Source organism: Amblyomma mixtum, chromosome 9 (genome assembly GCF_055824585.1).
Source record: "Amblyomma mixtum isolate Tamu chromosome 9, ASM5582458v1, whole genome shotgun sequence".
NCBI lineage: Eukaryota > Metazoa > Arthropoda > Arachnida > Ixodida > Ixodidae > Amblyomma > Amblyomma mixtum.
In genome coordinates this window covers 71,660,940-71,678,852 of record NC_143020.1, presented here as the reverse complement: position 1 = coordinate 71,678,852, position 17,913 = coordinate 71,660,940, and the positions used below count along the sequence as shown (strand labels likewise).

At 46.0% G+C, this 17,913-nt stretch overlaps 1 protein-coding gene across 2 annotated transcripts; it reads right to left on the bottom strand.

Moving 5' to 3' along the window:
- Window positions 1-10,676: 10,676 nt before the first annotated feature.
- LOC149329635 (uncharacterized) lies at window positions 10,677-16,822 on the bottom strand. 2 transcript variants are annotated; one of them, XM_089559567.1, is made up of 4 exons: window positions 15,388-16,822; window positions 14,860-14,928; window positions 11,925-12,059; window positions 10,677-10,828 (listed from the first exon to the last, which is right to left on the bottom strand). In XM_089559567.1, the coding sequence occupies exons 1-4, from the start codon at window positions 16,372-16,374 to the stop codon at window positions 10,775-10,777; spliced, it is 1,245 nt and encodes a 414-aa protein (XP_089415693.1). In that variant the 5' UTR covers window positions 16,375-16,822; the 3' UTR covers window positions 10,677-10,774. The 2 variants fall into 2 exon arrangements, with proteins under 2 accessions (XP_089415693.1, XP_089415694.1); XM_089559568.1 differs by having other exon boundaries at window positions 11,970-12,059.
- Window positions 16,823-17,913: the final 1,091 nt, after the last annotated feature.

Genomic DNA, 17,913 nt, shown 5'->3' with positions numbered 1-17,913 from the left:
GGGCCTGCAATGTCGACGTAGAAGACGTGTTTCTTTGAGCCATAGTGGCGGTGCAGGGCATTCGCCCGCGCCTGGCGCCGGCCATTATGGTCTTCCTTGTTCATCTTAGTCGGAAGGGGTCGAAAGTAGAGGGCGCTTCTCCACAGTTCTGGCACTCGAACCCGTTCCATGGTATGGTGATCATGTCTGATATGTAACCGGTCCAAGAGGCGGCGATCGGACACGGTCTGGGCGAGACGCGTGTATTGGTTAACGAGATGCGCCTCGCGGAGTTCTCAATAGGTGTTCACCACCCCCAACGCGAGGAGTCGCTCGTTGGAAGTGGATATCGGGAGGTCGAGGGCTCTCTTGAAAATTTTGCGGAGTACAATCTCCAAGTGATCTTCGTCATGTTTCCGTAAGCGGAGGTAAGGAGTCGAGTACAGTACTCGACTAGTTACGAAGGCATGCGCGAGCCGCATCGCATCCTTACTTTGCAACCCTCCTCGCTTGTTGGAAACGCGGCGAACCATTCGGCCCACCTGGTCGCCGACTTTGCGGAGTTTGGCAAGAGTTGTGTCTGCCTTACGATGTTGATTAATGAAGAGACCGAGTATTCGTAGCTCCTTCGCTTCACGGATGGGGCCGCTTGCGAGAGAAAGCTGAACGGAGATTTTGCATTTCGGAGAAGATCGAATATGCACAAATTCAGACTTGGACGGGGAGCACTGGAGGCCGCAGTACGTGGCATAGTGGTCAACTATGCTCGCCGCTGCTTGCAGGCATTCCTCCATCTCTCCTATGTTTCCCGTAGTGGCCCAGATGGTGATGTCATCGGCGTACAGCGCATGCTGAACACCGCCGACAGCCGCCAGCTGTGCCGGGAGGTACATCATAGCAATGTTAAAGAGAAGCGGGGACAACACAGCGCCTTGTGGTGTGCCCCGCGTTCCCATCTCAAACGGGCCGTACTCGGTCTCTTGTATACGTATATAGGCCAATCGGTCTGTTAAGAAATCTTTGATGTAATTGAATGTATGAGGACCACAGTTGGTCTCGCTAAGGTGCTTTAGTATGACGCCGTGTTTTACATTGTCAAACGCACCCTTGAGATCGAGTGCTAGGACTATTTTGTCGTTGTGTGGGTGTTCTATGGGTTCGAGAACCTCGTGATAAAGCTGTAAGAGGATGTCTTGTGCGGACTTACTGGGTCGGAAACCGAACATGATGTCGGCAAAGGAGCTCTTGCTCTCGAGATATTCTGAGAGGCGGTCACGGACCATCGTTTCCATCAGTTTTCCTACTCATGAAGTGAGGGAGATGGGCCGGAGGTTGTCTGTTTACCGGTTTCCCCGCCTTTGAGATAAAGGTTACCAATGATGTCTTCCAATCCGGTGGCAACGAAGTGTCCCCGGTCCAAATGGCGTTAATATATTCGAGTAGGGTTTCGTAAGCCCGATCAGGAAGGTTCGGCAATAATTTGACTGTGACCTTATCCCTCCCGGGCGCCGTCCCCCTGCGCATTTTGGCAAGATCCGCGCGAAGGTCGTGAAGCTGGAAAAGTTGATCCAGTTCCGGATTATCGCAACCTGCATACGAATAATCCTGCCCGCGCGGGTCTTGATCCTGATTGAGGTATTGTGAGCGCAAGGTGTTCGCTAGCTGCTTCGTGTTTCCTTGAAAGTTGTGTATCGCGCGATTGATGTGTTTCTGGGTCTCCGAGCGTGTTTGTGTGGGGTCTATGAGACTCCTGAAAAGCCGCCAAGTGTTGCGGCTGGACATCTGTCTTGCTGCGCTGTTGCATCGATCTACCCAGTTAGTGTCTGCGAGCTGGGCAGCATACTCGGCAGCTTGCTGGGTGAGGTCAGAGATGCGAGCGCGGAGTTTACGGTTGTGTTTCTGCCGCCGCCATCGCTTAGTGAGGCTGCGGCGAGCTTCCCAGAGGTGCCTTAGGTGGTTATCCACGTCAGGTGCACGCTCCGTAAGCTGGATATGCTTTTCTTGTGAACGGAGTGTTTGCATGAGTCCGTGTGCCCAAGTGGAGTAGTCCTGTTCCATGAGAGAAGTTACTGGGAGGGCCTGGCGGAAAGCGTTCCAGTCGGGAAGTTTGGCTTGCGCAAGGGGCCGACGTAAGGGCCGAGTGTAAATGACAGTGTTCAATATGCAGTGGTCGCTACCGAGGGTGTCCTCGGTGTTGATCCACTCTGCGTGTTGGATGTGTTTCACGAGGGTAAGGTCGGGGCAGGTGTCCCGAGTGACGGAGTTCCCTACACGTGTTGGGTGGACCGGGTCGGTTAGAAGAGTGATGCCCAGCGTAGATATAACTTCCGCCAACTTACGACCACGCGTCTCTTCCTTGCAATAACCCCACATGAGACAGGGCGCGTTAAAACCGCCCACTATCATGAGGGGGTCGCGACCCGCGATCCTTAGCGCTGCGCTAAAGATGTTAGAAAAAGTTATGTTTTTGAGTTTCGGGGGCAGTAGATATTAAAGGGTCAGTCTACTGAATTTTATCGACCATATTTTCTTTGCGGCAACCGATAGCTCTTTACTCAAATTACCGTTTAGCCAGCTGTGGTGCCAAGGAGTGCGGTAGAACATTTTAAAATAGAATTTATTGATGTGGGAACAAAGCAGTATGAGATGGTAGTCTCATCTGGCAACCATCTGGATTTCCGCCGCGCGGCGACAAACATGGCGGCGCCCGTCGAAGCCGGTCCTCTCGCTTCGAACTGAATTCTCGTTGTTGCTGCCTTTTTCAGTGCGTTCACTGGCCATAAATAGGGCGCCTGTCTTTCGCTTCGTCTTATCTCGCCTATAAGAAAACATATAAGAGATAAATTTGCTTTATTTTAATAATTAGAGTGACGATTCTGCCGCTCCTAGGCTTAAGTGGAGAGTCGGTTTGTTTACAGCAATGGTTCCCGTCCTGACGACCAGATGGCGCCACTATAGGCTGAGTTTATTTTTGCGTCTCTGTTAGCATACGCTGAACTAAAAGTGGGAGTGTGCCTGCGTTTTGCGTACGTTTAACTATAAATATTCATGTGATTTAAAAAAAAGCGAGCGGTACGCCTTCTACAGTTTACTAGAACAAAACGTGCGTTTCTCTGACATTGGGGCATACAAATGGTACGTAGTATATTCACTTATGCTTCTACAAAAAAAGACTACCACTTTCTTGAACAAAATGAACGTTTGGGGTCGCCACCATGCTTTTTTACGCGACTTTTAACGCCGAAATAAAATATAAATTCCTGCCTAAACCGGGCGCAGACCCCTCGTTATTGATGTTATAGGGTGCCAACTACCAGAATATGCCGTTATTTATACACTCATCTCGGTGAGTAGACTGACCCTTTAAGTATGTGTGCGGGGCTATCTGTTCGCCGCAGGGGGAGGACAGAGACCATCACGTACGAATATTACAGATTTAGGTCGAGATCAACCTCCTGCGCTGTGTAACCCTTATGGACTAGGATACAGGTGAACGGGTCTCGTTGAAAAGTGTTATAGCCCGTGAGCTTAACCGCATCTCCGGTTTCTTGCAACGCAAGGACTGCGGCGGGGTGTTCGAGGTTGTCAATGTACGCCCTTAAGTGGGCGCGTTTGGTTCTGTTTTTGAAACCCCGACAATTCCATTGCACAAGGGAAAAAACTTGCTGTCTTTGCGGGGGGCGGCGCCCTTTAGGGTGTTGGTTGAGAGGGGACGCAGCCATGTTGATTTGAAGGGAGACTGCCTTGGAGAGCCGGCACAGGTTCCGCCACCTGCGGCTGGATCGGTTCCGGCTCTTCCTTGAGTTCGGTTATATCGATGGGGCGGTTGAATATTGATGGGCGGTTTGCGTCTTTGAGGTGCCCCATTCGGCGTAGAAGCCTGGGAGGTATCAATTCAGCGCGTTACGGAGCGTAAGATTACTAGTCGAAGTAAAGCGTACCTTAATATGGAGGTCCGCACTGACTACCTCTGGTTCCCCAAATCGTTGGTTTTTGTAACTTCAAACGTTCATTACGGCCAAACCAATTGACGTAGGTCATTGGAAACGGTGTCAATTGATTTGGATTCGTATGCTGTATACGTTGGCATCAATAAGTAGATATCCGGATATAACGAAAAATTTGTACCGGATGTATTGAAGATGGCTAATGACGCAATATTCGCTCGATATTGCTAGCGCTCGATACTCATACGCTGCCTCTGTATTTGCTCTTATTTTTCGTCGAAAGATAGACACTTCTTGTAGCGGTGGCAACATCCATAGTTCTGAAGTTTCTGCTTTCGGCTACCAGAGGCAGTACCGCGCATGCGCTTTACTCACAGTACTTGGGTAACGGGCATGGTGCCATGCTTCCACACTTCGCCACTTGTACCGAAGTCACCGGCCGACCCTCAACCGTCGCTGCGTTATGAGTAAATTTTGTGCATTCGCTCTGTGGTTAGGAAAATAGAGGCTATCATCCACGAAAACTAAGTTTTAACCAGAAGTATCTATAGCATTCTTCATCTTGCTCCCACTGCAGGTCGGACGGTTCTATGGAGAGTACGTTCATCCAAAGCATGGTGTAGCCATCTATGACGTAGACTACGACGACAACACCAAAGGCTGTGCCACCGAGCCCTTCTACAGGGTGAAGCAGATAAGGCGGTACCTCAACTTGTAGAGGGGTGGGGGGGGGGGGGGGGGTGGACTGCTTTTGTGACCGTTTTCTTTCTTCTGTATTGCTCGTCTAAATCCTTTTTATGTGTGCTTGAGTGTGTATTGGTAAGAGATAAGCGTATTTTATTTTTCACGTCTCTTAACGTTATCTCTGCCCGGTTTGCTATGGACTTCGGATATGGCCTTTTCACCGCTGGAATCATCACTTTACCACTGCCCAGCGCCCGTGAACCTCTGCTGTAAAACCCGTCCAAGTTCACAACATTGGTGAAAAATTCAACTGTGTGAGACGGAGCGCTCCACTTTGAATCTGAGTCAGCTGATAATCCCGAGGCAAAACTCTGCGTATTCTCCGCCTTCAGCCTGAGATGGCTCTTGAAGGTAGGCGCAACGTATCTACGCCAGGAACACTGACCGTGGTTCAATGCGGAGTACCGTAACCAGAGGTGGTCTGCTTGCGCCGCGGGGTGCTGCCAGGAACGCCGACTTCAGGGTCCGATTTCCGGAACTGCAAAGCCAGAAGTTTTCTCGGCGCCACACCTCTTCGTAATCATGAGTGGCGAATGTCAGGTCAATATTTCGCCGAGTCCACCCTCTAGAAACCAGCTGCTACCAAATAGGTGGGTGCAAGCAGGCCCCATTTGGATCCCTGTTGCTTGGCCGGAAGATTAGTTTCTAGAGTCTCCAGTGTTGTGAGTTCTCTACAACGGCCTCTCCGAACAGACCCGGTTGCATTCAAAAGTGATGTAAGCGGCGTGCATCAAACGCTTGGAGAGAAGCAGTGGACCATATGCGCTCCAGAGTGAATGCCAGCATTTCGCCTCAGACCATGTGTAATTGAAGTCGTGTCGTACTGGACCAATCGTCTTTTTTCTATGTGTTTCTGCGCAGTGTATATACTTCTTGGCCTGTAAGATTAGTCCTGAAGTGTTTCTTTAGAATTTTGTTATTGTCGACTGAAGTTTGTCTTATTTCGAGTTTTTTCACACAGAATGCAGGCTTCCACCCTGCGGAGTCGAGCCAAGACTCCTCTGTATGTTGAGGACATGACTGTGGGACTAGTGAGCGGGAAATTTTTAAGTACAAAATAATGGCGTGGTAATCATAATTTATACCACTTGTTAGAGAAACTGCAGGCACTAAAGCTGCAGCGCAGACTTCACATGTTGCCATTTCTTAGCTTTTGAAAAGAAATTCTGATGCGTGATTGACTTTTGTTGCAAATGCAGGAAATATGCCCCACAGGTTCATTCTTAAAAACGCGACGAAACTTTCTTCTTTACAAACCCACTCGTGGTCAACAATACGTGCGAAGCTGGTTTAAAGACATGATCAATATTAAGGCGAAAGCTTTTGGTTGCTCATACTCTCGTCCGTTAACAAAACTTTTCACACGCGCTTAACTCGGGAAGTCAATGTGTCACACGCGTTTAACTCTGGAACTGAAGAAGGTAGAAGAAAAGCAATGGCTGCTTCAGATAGAGGCGGAAAAAATGAACCTAGGAGCCAAGTTTCATGACTGTAAGTTAATCAGTTAATTATAGGCAAACAGTCGAAATTGCGCCAAATTGCGTGGGCGTCGATATAGCCACGGGAACGGTGTGACGTCACATCCACCGGAAGTCGTCATGACATAGTGAAAATTATCACGGAATGGTCTGAAAAACGTCGGCTTTGGGTCAAATTAAGAAGAAATGTGTAATTAAGCGTAATTAACACCTAAGATCCCCGAAAGATGTCAAATTTGGGTATCGATATAGCCTTGGGAACGGTGTGACGTCACATCCACCGGAAGTCGTCACGGCAAAGTGTCCTCGGCTTTCGCCTCTCAACACTTTAGTTACCAAAGTGCCCACGAAATTTTTATTGTACAGGCATGAGATGTATTTACAGGGCGGCCAGGGAGGCCACCGCCATTTAGGTACCGAAAAGGAGCTACATCCAGAAAGGTGTTACTTTAAAACATGTGTTACTCCCGCATGTTTCCGCTTATAGGCACACATCTACAAACGCATAAGAGGGAAGAAGGTGCACAGGATATTTCTAGGGGACCGTAATAGCTGTAAAATCATTCGGGCACACCGCTGCAACTTTATGAAATCCCTGGGAATAGCAACAGCCATAACCTTTACTGGAAGGCGCTCCAAGAAGTTGTGCGTATTTTCTCGCTGATCCATGTTGAGTTGAGGTTACTTTCGCTCTGTTAACACTTCATTACAGCAACCATTAAAAACAAGTGGACCACTGTCTGTGTATTTTCCGTGAACGTTAAAAATTTCTCGCGAACTACGTTCGTTTACAACACTCTAATCGCAGCCTTAAATTATTACGTCATTCTGAATTTAACGCCAAATGATGGCTTTCGCCCTAAAGGGTGGGGCTAACTAAGTCTTGAAGTACCGACAACCTGCTCCTTCCGTTCCACTCACGTCTGCTTGACGCGTCGGCAGGAAACTTCCAACGCGGAAGGAAATGAAATAAATGTGCTGCCTCACAATGAAAGAGTGAGGCAGCACAAGATTACGATAAAAACGGTTACGGCAGTCACATGGTCACTACCTGCTAAAGCTGCAAACGTATTTTGAAAACACAAGATTCATTGCGAGGACGTGAAATGAAGCATAATGCATTAAACAGAGGGGACCTATATGCGTGAGTAACCCGTCTTTGTCACTGTCAGAAGAGGATATTATAGTTTTCTTAACGAATCATTGCCAACTGTAATCCTTGCGTCTGTATTATTGACAGGTATATCTTTTGTTTAGTCACCTTTTCATCTTTTTTGCCGGCATTTTTTTAACTACCTTTGGCTCGTGTGATTATAAAATGGCTTTTTTCGGACAATAAACTTAGTCGGAAGTTTGGCGACAGTCCTGTCTTGTGTGTGTTTGTTGCAGTCTTTTCGCCCTAGTACTAAGCTTTTGCGCAAATTATGCCATGGTACAACTAACTAGCTCAAACGAAAGTCTTGCTGCAAGACACAGCGCGAGAGCGTGTTGCATTGCTCCTCTAGTCAACGGCTATACTTCTATTAAACTTCTACGAAACTAATATTCGCTCTTTGAGCTATGCGGCGGATAGTAACAAATGTGCGGCGCGTGCGCTGGCGGGAACAATGTTGTGGCAGAAACATCACTCCAGAGTAATAAGGGTTGGCGTTGACAACATTGCTGCAGAAACGCACCAATGGGGCATGGACTGCCGGCGTACGTTGGATAAATTGGCAGTGACGATGAAAAAAAAATGGCTGTGGCTTAGCTTGGTTAAGCCCGGTAATTGCGAACGCAATATCCGTAGCTACGCCATGGTTCATATGGTAGTGTAGCTGGTGGTGGTGCTTGTGGTTAGACTTGTGGTGATGCATCGGTTATACAATCCAATCCAATATAAATCAATCCAATTCAATCCAATCCAATCCAATAGGCTGATATGGTAGCTACCGGCCTCGCTACGCGACGGGCTGAAAGTGAAGCTAGTATTGCTTTCGCAATAAAAGTTGCAGACGCGCATAACTGGCCCTGGGTAAGTGGACACCTAAATCACGCTTTCAGGCACATGGTTGTAGTGTCCACCTGCAAAAAAACTGTGCTTTCAAATATTTCTGAAATTGACTCGCCGATCACGAGCAGTTTTCATTTTTTTCGTGTAAGGAAGCTTTATTCCGTGCAATTTTGTTGCTCAGAATTTTCGGCACTTCGCCTAGCCTAGATTAATCCCAGAGCCGCTGCAGAAGAGGCTATAAGAAGCAATTCTTGATTAAAGAAATCGTGCGAACAGCGAAATTTGCGCTTTTCTGTCTTGGAGAGACTAAAATCCTTAAACAACAACTGGTTAACCTACCTTTGCGATCTCCAGGATAGCGGTCTCGGCAAGACCGCTATCCTGGAGGTCACAGACGCATGCTCCTAGCTTAAAGGCGCGCTCGTCCATTGAAATGTATTTAAACTGACTCGCCGATCACGAGCAGTTTCCATGTTTTCGCCTTTTTTTGCATGTAAGGAAGCTTTATTTCACCGCGTTTTGTTGCTCAGAATTTTCGGAAGTTCGCCTAGCGTATATTAACCCCACAACCGCTGCAAAAGAGGCCATAAGAAGCAATTCTTGATTAAAGAAATCGTGCGAACTGCGAAATTTGCGCTTTTCTGTCTTGGAGAGACTAAAATCCTTAAAGAACGCCTGGTTAACTTACCTTTGCGATCTCCAGGATAGCGGCCTCGGCAAGACACCAGGTGGGGTCACAGACGCATGCTCCTAGCTTATAGGCGGGCTCGGCCATTGAAATGTATTTAAACTGACTCGCCGATCACGAGCAGTTTCCATGTTTTCTTTTTTTTTCATGTAAGGAAGCTTTATTCCACCCGGTTTTGTTGCTCATAATTTTCGGAACTTCGCCTAGCGTATATTAACCCCAGAGCCGCTGCAAATGAGGCCATAGGAAGCGAGAAATGCTTCTTATGGCCTTACTACTCCCTCATTACTCCCTCATGTAATGTCTCAACCGAGACCTTTGAGTAAATAAATAAATAAATAATAAAGATATGGCACGAGCAGGGAAATTAGTGCTTTTCTGTCTTGCAGAGCAATGAAATCCTTAAGTAACGCCTGGTTAACCTACCTTTGCGATCTCCAGGATAGCGGTCTCGGCAAGACACCAGGTGGGGTCACAGACGCATGCTCCTAGCTTATAGGCGGGCTCGGCCATTGAAATGTATTTAAACTGACTCGCCGATCACGAGCAGTTTCCATGTTTTCTTTTTTTTTCATGTAAGGAAGCTTTATTCCACCCGGTTTTGTTGCTCATAATTTTCGGAACTTCGCCTAGCGTATATTAACCCCAGAGCCGCTGCAAGAGCGGCCACAAGAAGCGAGATATTCACGAATAAAGAAAGGGCACGAACAGCGAAATTTGCACTTTTCTATCTTGGGGAGCAATGAAATCCTTAAGCAACACCTGGTCAACGTACAGCCTTTGTCAAAAGTTTAGAGCCCAGGGGGTTTGCTTCTAAGCACTATTGTGGCGCTCCTGTAGCACTAATGGAAATCCTACGCATCGGAGGGAGCAGGACCAAAAATCTTACCCTCAGAAGATTTGGGACGCTGAGGACGCATTACGAGCAGAGCAATGTGGCCCAGAAGCAAACCCCCTGGGCTCTAAGCTTTTGACAAAGGCTGTACGTTTGCTGTTTCAGGACGTGGAAGAAATCGCCGTCCTGAAACGTTCCATATGAGACGCTCGTATAAAATTATTTATGGAGTCCATAAGCTTTGGAAACATGTGAGGAAATCCGTGTCTTGTCAGTACAGAGTCCATACGCATTCCACATAGTTTCTATACGATTTCTATACAGTGTACTTAATGTCGTACAGAGCCCGCAAGAATCCATACGTGCTCTTATACAGTCGGTATCGAGTCTATATGCTCCATATTGACATCATTAAAGTTCTTATGCAAACGTGTTTAGTTATGGAACTCGTCGTACGGAAACTTTCAGTAGGGCCATATCCTGACGTTGGGGCCCGAACCCATGGACTCCGAATTTCGCACGCAGTGCTGTATGACAGCATGCGGTTTGTCTTCGACTCGGTAAAATTAGCTATAGTGTAAGCTTATAGTTAATATTCTCTTTCAGCCTACAGTTTGTCGCCAATGCTTTCCTGGCTTCAATGATTGTAGGCATATGTGCCGATGAGCCACCATGTACTCCACTCCGGAACGTGTCATGGACGCAGCAATGACCACTGAAGTACGAAGTGTGCACTGGCAATAAATTGGCAGTGGGTTAGCTCTACTATGCCAGGATATACGTAGCGTGAGAAGTGACGTCACGTGGCTCTGCACCCGCGGCAGTGGCGAGCGCACGCGGCGAGGGGCGCCATCTGTGCGTAGTGACGCCACTCACTCCTTGCGCATGCGCAGTATGATCGACGGATGGAGCACGCGAAACGGTGAGACTGTGGCCAATGTAGCTCGCGCTACAAAATTTAGAAAAACCCAAATGCCAAATTTTCAGGTTCCTAAACACAGCCACACCTGAATTCACTGCAGGTAAGTATGGTTTCCATTTATTCGCCAACATGAAACCTGCAACACTAAGTGCAACACGCATTGCGCAGTAGGGTTCAGTCTCGTGGCGTCAGTAGCTTGTCTGCACCAGAATGACCGTGTATGTTATCAGCGCCCCCGTCATCTGCAACGAGAAAAAAAAATTGCCAGGACACTTTGGCAACTAAAGTGTTGAGAGGCGAAAGCCGAGGACACTATGCCGTGACGACTTCTGGTGGATGTAACGTCACACCGTTATTGTGGCTATATCTATATCGAAATTATACATCTTTCGGTGATCTTAAGTGTTAATTACGCTTAATTACACATTTTCCACCTAATTTGACACAAATCCGATGTTTTCCGACCATTCTGTGACAATTGTCACTGTCGTCACGACTTACGGTGGATGAGACGTCACTCTGTTTCCGTGACGGAATTTCGACATCTTTGCCTATAATTAATTAACTAATTTACCTACAGTCATCAAACCTGGCTTCTAGGATCATTTTTCCTCCTCTATCTGAAGCAACCATTGGTTTTCTTCTATCTCTTTTAGTTCCCGGGTTAAACGTGTGTGACACGCTTTGTTAACGGACATTAAAGGCTTTCGCCTTAAAATTACAGCAGGCTTACCACTGAGCTATTGTGCGAAGTTCGGCGATGGTTGCTAGTGGTGATGATTGTAATGTTTGCTTATTAGTATTGGTGGTCTCTGGCGCGGTGCGCATGACGTCACTTTTCTGTCAGCCGTGGCGCTACTGTGTTTGGTGGAATAAAATGTTGGGCGTTCTCATAGTTGGTATTAGGGACATCAGGCATGGCGTTACTCTATGCTGGCCAATCAGTTTGGCATGGTGCGCCAAATGTCGACCACGCTGATTCGGAAAATCCAGGAAACTTATTTTCAACAGCTTTCATTGTAAATTACGTAATCCATGAGATGTGTTACGGAAAGCATCTCACTGCCGAAGCTTTGCAATCAGATTAGGGAGCGACAAAGAACATGTCAGAACTAACTGCACAAAACATGGCATGATGTCATTTGTCTTATTTACATTGCGTCAAGCGAACGTAGGTAAGGTGGCTGAAAAATCGCTTTGCTTGATTTTTACTGGCTCAGAAATCGCTAAATATTTCAGTGCTTAGAGAAATTCTGTATTATATTTCAGTACTACTTTACCCAAAAGGCTTACTTGATTGAAATCACACTGAATGTAAGTGCATTTTGTGATACATACCTGAAAAATTTGGGCTGACGTGCTGTAATCCAACGTAATACGTACCGACGCAACGAGCGAGTTGTCAAGGCGAAAGAAACCACCGCCGGTAATGCACATTTGGGCCGGATCGATGCTGTCGTACAAGAACTGCACCTGCATACAGAGTTGGTTGGTTGGTTGGCCTCAAGTAGAATGGCACATACCCACTACGGGGGAGTGGCCAAGACACAGGCGGGGAACTGGCGGAAGGATGTTATAGGGAGTTGTAAAGCGAATGTTTTATTTTTTTTCTCCTTCAAAAGCGCGCTCTTAAATTAACATTCTCAGCGCTCAGAAAAAATCCAAAGCAGTAGCCCTGGATTCTTGTTTCTTACGTCAGTAATGTTTGCGCGCTTTTTTTAAGGCGAAAGCATTTAATGGCTCATACTGTCGTCCGTTAACAAGGCGTGTCACACGCGTTTAACTCGGGAACTGAGAACGATAGAAGAAAATCAATGGCTGATTCGTATAGAGGAGGAAAAAATGAACCTGGAAGCCAAGTTTGATTACTGTAGATTAGTTAGTTAATGAAATATAGGCAAAATTGTAGGAATTGTGTGACGTCACATCCACCGGAAGTCGTCGCGGCATAGTAAAAATTATAGGGGTGTGCGAATATCAAATTTTTCGAATACGAATCGAATACGACTACTTGGTTCCGAATATCGAATCGAATATCGAATAATCAAGGACAGACGTATTTAACCACTACAAAATATTTATTTGAGCCCCCAAGAACATCACACTTCAACTATCAGTGATGAAATGAGCACAAAAGGTATGTGTGGCTGCACAAAAAGTATCAGTCTCGAACATTGTTCTTAGAAGAGTGGAAATATCAGAGAAGATGGCTAGTACACAGCATTGATGAAGGCTCGCTTTCCATAAGCACAAAATCGCGTTGCTGGGATGAACATAAAACGTTGTCATGAAGGAGAACCGGCTGCTACACATGGTCAGGCAGAAGTAGCTCCCTTCTAGCTGAAACGACTTCTCCAGCCACAGAAAATGCCCTCTCACTTGGCACTGAACTGGCACGTATTGCGAGGTACTTCGTGCGCAGATCTAACAGTACCAGCTTCGCAGGTATAGCCACAAAGCTCACCAGCGCAGTCAGCTACTGCATGGCCGCACGTTACGCATTGCTCTGGGCGCAGCCATGTTGTTATGCCTCTGTCGATAGGACTTGCGGACCGAAAAGAACGCAGGGGCTGGCAATAGAATATTCAGCTAGATACGAATATTCGCGTCGCGTCGAATATTCGAAACAACACGAATACTTGGATTTCGAATCGAATACGAATACTAAAAATATAATATTCGTATTATATTCGAAAATTTCGAGTATTCGCAGACCCCTAAAAAATTATCACAGAATGGACGGGAAAATGTCGGATTTGTGTCAAATTAGATGCAAAAATGTGTAATGAAGCGTAATTAACATTTTACATCGACGAAATATGTATAATTTGGGTATCGATATAACCACGGGAAGGGTGTGACGTCACATCCACCTGAAGTCGTCATGGCATAGTGTCCTCGGCTTTCGCCTCTCAACACTTTAGTTGCCAAAGTGTCCTCGCAATTTTTTCTTTTGTAATTTGCAGAATAAGCGGGTTTCGCTTCTTCCCTGTGGTTTATTTTTATTGTCATTTCTTTTGTTCTCAAGGACTGCACTGTAAACAATTGTTCCTTTCCGAACAGTACTTGTAGTTACGTATAGTTCTGTTCTTTATTTGAGGCTGTAGACCGATGCCGTTGTTAAACGGCAGCACGAGTGACGCAAAACTCGGCACGATGTGTTTTCTACCAAGATAAGTTCTTTGAAAGACTGATGTTGCTAAGTTAGCCAGGACAGTGGCTAATATTGAGCTTGCCGACACATCACTACCTATTTCTTAACTCAGTCGACCCACATTTCACATCAAGACTCACACCTTAAATTCGTTGCCATCTGGAAACATTTTATCACCGACTTCACCTGAACGTTGCATTTACAAACGGCTTGCGACGTTGTTTCGCTAAAATGAACAGTCCGCTTTGTGAACAACTGCGGCTCGTTCAAAACTGTGGAGCATATTCTGCTTGAGTGCCCTGCGTATGCTGACGAGCGTGCGCTCTACGAACAATGCATGGAGGAGCTCTCCCAGTGCCTCTAATAATGGACAGTGTTTTTAGTTCCATAGCCTGCCTTAGGCAACAGAGACATGCAATGAACTTTTTGTTTGCGTATTTAAAGGACATTTGCCATCTCTAATTTCACCTTGCAATGTTACTCTCGTGCATTCTTCACTCAGGGAACTTCGTCATCCGATTTGTCGGGTTATGCACTTCATCATTTCGTATGCTACATCCTTACTCGTCGATGCACCTTGGTACGCACTGAATGGCTACATTCTAGCTTCTCCCCTTTTTGCTTATTTCATTTTACCTTTTCCGCGCCGCAATCCTTCAGCCTTTATCTCCCAGATTCCCCTCACGCCGAGTAGCATGCCAGCGATTTTTAAACGCCGGCTAAATTCTGCCGTTCATTAAAGGGGTTCTCTACCCCTCTCTCCCTTGAGTTAGCCGAGTTTGTCAGAAATTGCGTGCTGGACAGCGAATTCAAGCTTAAAAATTATATTTAATAAATTCAAATTTGGGTTCTCAGGTAAAGGAATGAGCACTGTTTAAATCGCACCACACCGTGAACGTTTTGCTGAGCGTAGCAACCGCAGTTTTATAGGCGCTGGTTGATACATGTCTTTACTAACTAGCAGTCAATTTCTTTAGTTTTATTGCGCAAATGCTAAACGATATGTTTCGCGCCAGGTTTTTCGGTCGTCGACACAAGGCTTTCTCTGAAGTGAGGAAATGAAGCTTAACTGGAACATCTGCATAAGGTTTTAACATACAGTGCGCGCATAAAACTCACCTGCCTGCAGAACGCATCTTCTCTTCCCAGCGTAGGCGCTGCACGAGCCGACTCTCGAATCTTCTCAACCTGAAAGAGTTTTCACGTCATACATCCTCAACGGCTTTGGCCACAGCTGAAGCCGCGCCTCTTTGTAGTAGGACACGGTAATATCTATGGAGCTTTGTGGATTGTCGGTATGATGTATTGAAAAGGCACCATTCCAAATTGTTACTAATGCGCTAGCACTTATAGTGTGGATTCGACGCATCTAGCCGTTGTGCGTTTGTCTGAAGCCTGCTGCAGGGCCCACCAGCCACAGTGGGTAATTGGCAACCTGCCCGGGTATATACCTATGTAACCTATATATCCTATATGTATATACAGGGTGTTTCACCAAAGAATTTAAGCAATTTTTTAAAGTACGCTTTTTCAGTTAGAAGAGTGTTTTTTTTAGCTTAGTGTTGTCAGAGGTGAATTACATCAAAATGCAGCAAAGACGTGTTAAGTAGCAGGCTGCTTAACTAATAACTCGCGCCCCATACTTACTTCATCGTGTAACATCTGGCTGATGGTTGAAAGTTCCATGAAGTTGAGCGAGTTGTGGACGGCATAAAGGTATGCCAGGAGGGCGTTGTAGGTAGATGCGCTTCCGGTCAGGAATCCGTACAAGCTCATCGAGTCCACCCACAAGGTGCACGCTGAAGACACGCACAGAGCTGGACTCCATATCGCATTCATGAAGCTCTTCATTTCCCTTATCTTCCACAAGTTCACCCGCACCGATTCAACCCTGCGGGAGTCCCTGAGAGAAGAATTCGAGGCAGTACTTGCGAAGACTCTTTCGTTGTCAACGTCTTTCATCATTTTTTCGAACGTTTCCCGCTGGGCTCGGACATACCACAATAGTACCTCGAAGGTAGACGTTGTCACGAGGTACATAGCCATATCGTAGAAAGCGTAGCATAATGTGGATATAACAATGACGGTCGCACTGACGTAGTTGAACTCTGCCCCGACTGCGGCTTGATAGTCCGTGACGTAGAAAAACAGCTTCAAACATAGAATAGCAATCTTGAAGAAGAGAAAAGAGATTCTGAGAAGATAAGGAAGCCAGTTACGCGTCCACATTTCGCGTGCAGAAGGGGGCCGGAAGGATGAGTAGGCTTCGAAAGCAGCGCACTTGCGGAAGAATGTAAGAAGCTTCTCAAACGAAGGAAACAAGCAGAACAAGTTGACGGCCACCTTGGCGGTCGAGCTGACCAGAAGAATGGTCATGAGCGATTCGGTGAAGTTGTCTGACATGTCCCAGATGGCGACTCTGTGGGCGATGTAGTTGCTGTGGGTGTAGGCCAATGTGAACATCCATAAGAAGGAGTACATCGTGTACGGACTCTTCCATGTCACCTTGGCTAACCCGAAAGATTTCTCGCTCAGGTTTTCAATGTAAAGGCCCCCAAACAGCCGACAAAAGACGCGACAGGGTGCAAAGCATCTTATCATGAAGCAACCGTCTCTCTTTTTCTCCTCTTCCATCGCTTTTTGATACTAGATCGCAGGCTAGTATTACAGGAGCTTTTCCGGAATCCTCCAATGACGTGGGGTGAGGTCCCAAATCTGCCATGAAAATCAAACGTTTTTTTTTTAATCCAAAGCCGTCTTCAGACGTTGGTGATAGTTGCAGCTATTCGTTTCAAAGCCGTCTTCAAACGTTGGTGATGGCTACAGCTATTTGTTTTCAAATTGTTTATGTGGTATTTTTCAGAGCTTGATAATATTAGTCGCATAACACATTGCATAGGAAAGGACCCATAACATTTTCACCAGACCAGCGCAGTATTTCAGCGCAGATACACACGTTTTACATTTTGATGAAATTATATAAGAAACATAGCTTGTAGACGCTTTCACATTAGGTTGAATTGCAGACGTCTAATGACAAACCTGATTGAAGTTACGAACCTGATTTAAAGAGACCACCTAAAACTGCCAGGTACTGAAAACACTTTAAAAATCTAAGGGGTGCCAAGGACAAGATGCGGAGAACCCTTCTAGTTCTCTTCCGCATCGCGTCGCAGCTACTGTTGCACACTGAGCAGACAAGAATAAGGAAATGAAGGGCATGTTACGACATTCTGTTCGCTTCTTTCACATGTTGCTGCTGCATAGTAAGCTATAAGTTGCACATTTCTTAAAGCACGCAAGGAGATGTACGTGGCTTTGATATCTGTATGCGACCTCGTCATGCCAAACGCACCATGGTTAATGCTCGACCTTGCGGATTTAATTCCGAAAAATTTAAGGAAATATATCGCACTCCGAAATGCAATAGCTCACAGTTTTTTGAGGAAAAATTTCTTAACGATCGGACAAATAGGTCGCCTTAAGCTAATTTCTAAATTTGTTCATTTTCAGTTACACTCCTATTTTTTTCTTAAAAATGTAAAGACATTGTGCTTTCGTGTCGGCGTGTAAAATATGGGCGACAATTTTTTTTATTCTTTGGTTCATAATTTCAAGCAAACAACACTATTTCTGATGATTTTAAAAAACTAAACGCCAAGCATGAACCGTATAAAACTTGCATCGGCTGTGTGGGGTACGTAAAGCTTCGTAAAATTGCTTGAACTAAAGTAAAACAAACTATATTTCATTAAAAAAGCTTTACGTTACAAAAAGTGACCTTTTGCCGTGTATTCAGCCTTCACTTTTATGCTGAGATATTTTAACTAAATTGGAAAATGTGGTCTGTCTGGCAGGTAATAATCTTATCCTTTCGGTCGCTGATTTTCTCCCAATGCTTTTTTTCGGGCAAAGAAAAGAATTCGGAAGTGGACCGCCTATCCAGCCAGTCATTGTTGACCCCGTAATGAACGCGCGACACGCTCTCCTCATTTCCAAAGCGGGAGACGTCATTTGCACTCCTTTCTGATTAAGTGAGGAATCTACTTCACAATGACTAAACGTTCCCAATCTTGTACTGCAGAGGCAAGAAACGATCAAAAATTGGCAGTCGCTCATCTCGGCTATGCCAGGATATACGTAGCAAAAGCTAAGTCGCCGTCTATACTGACG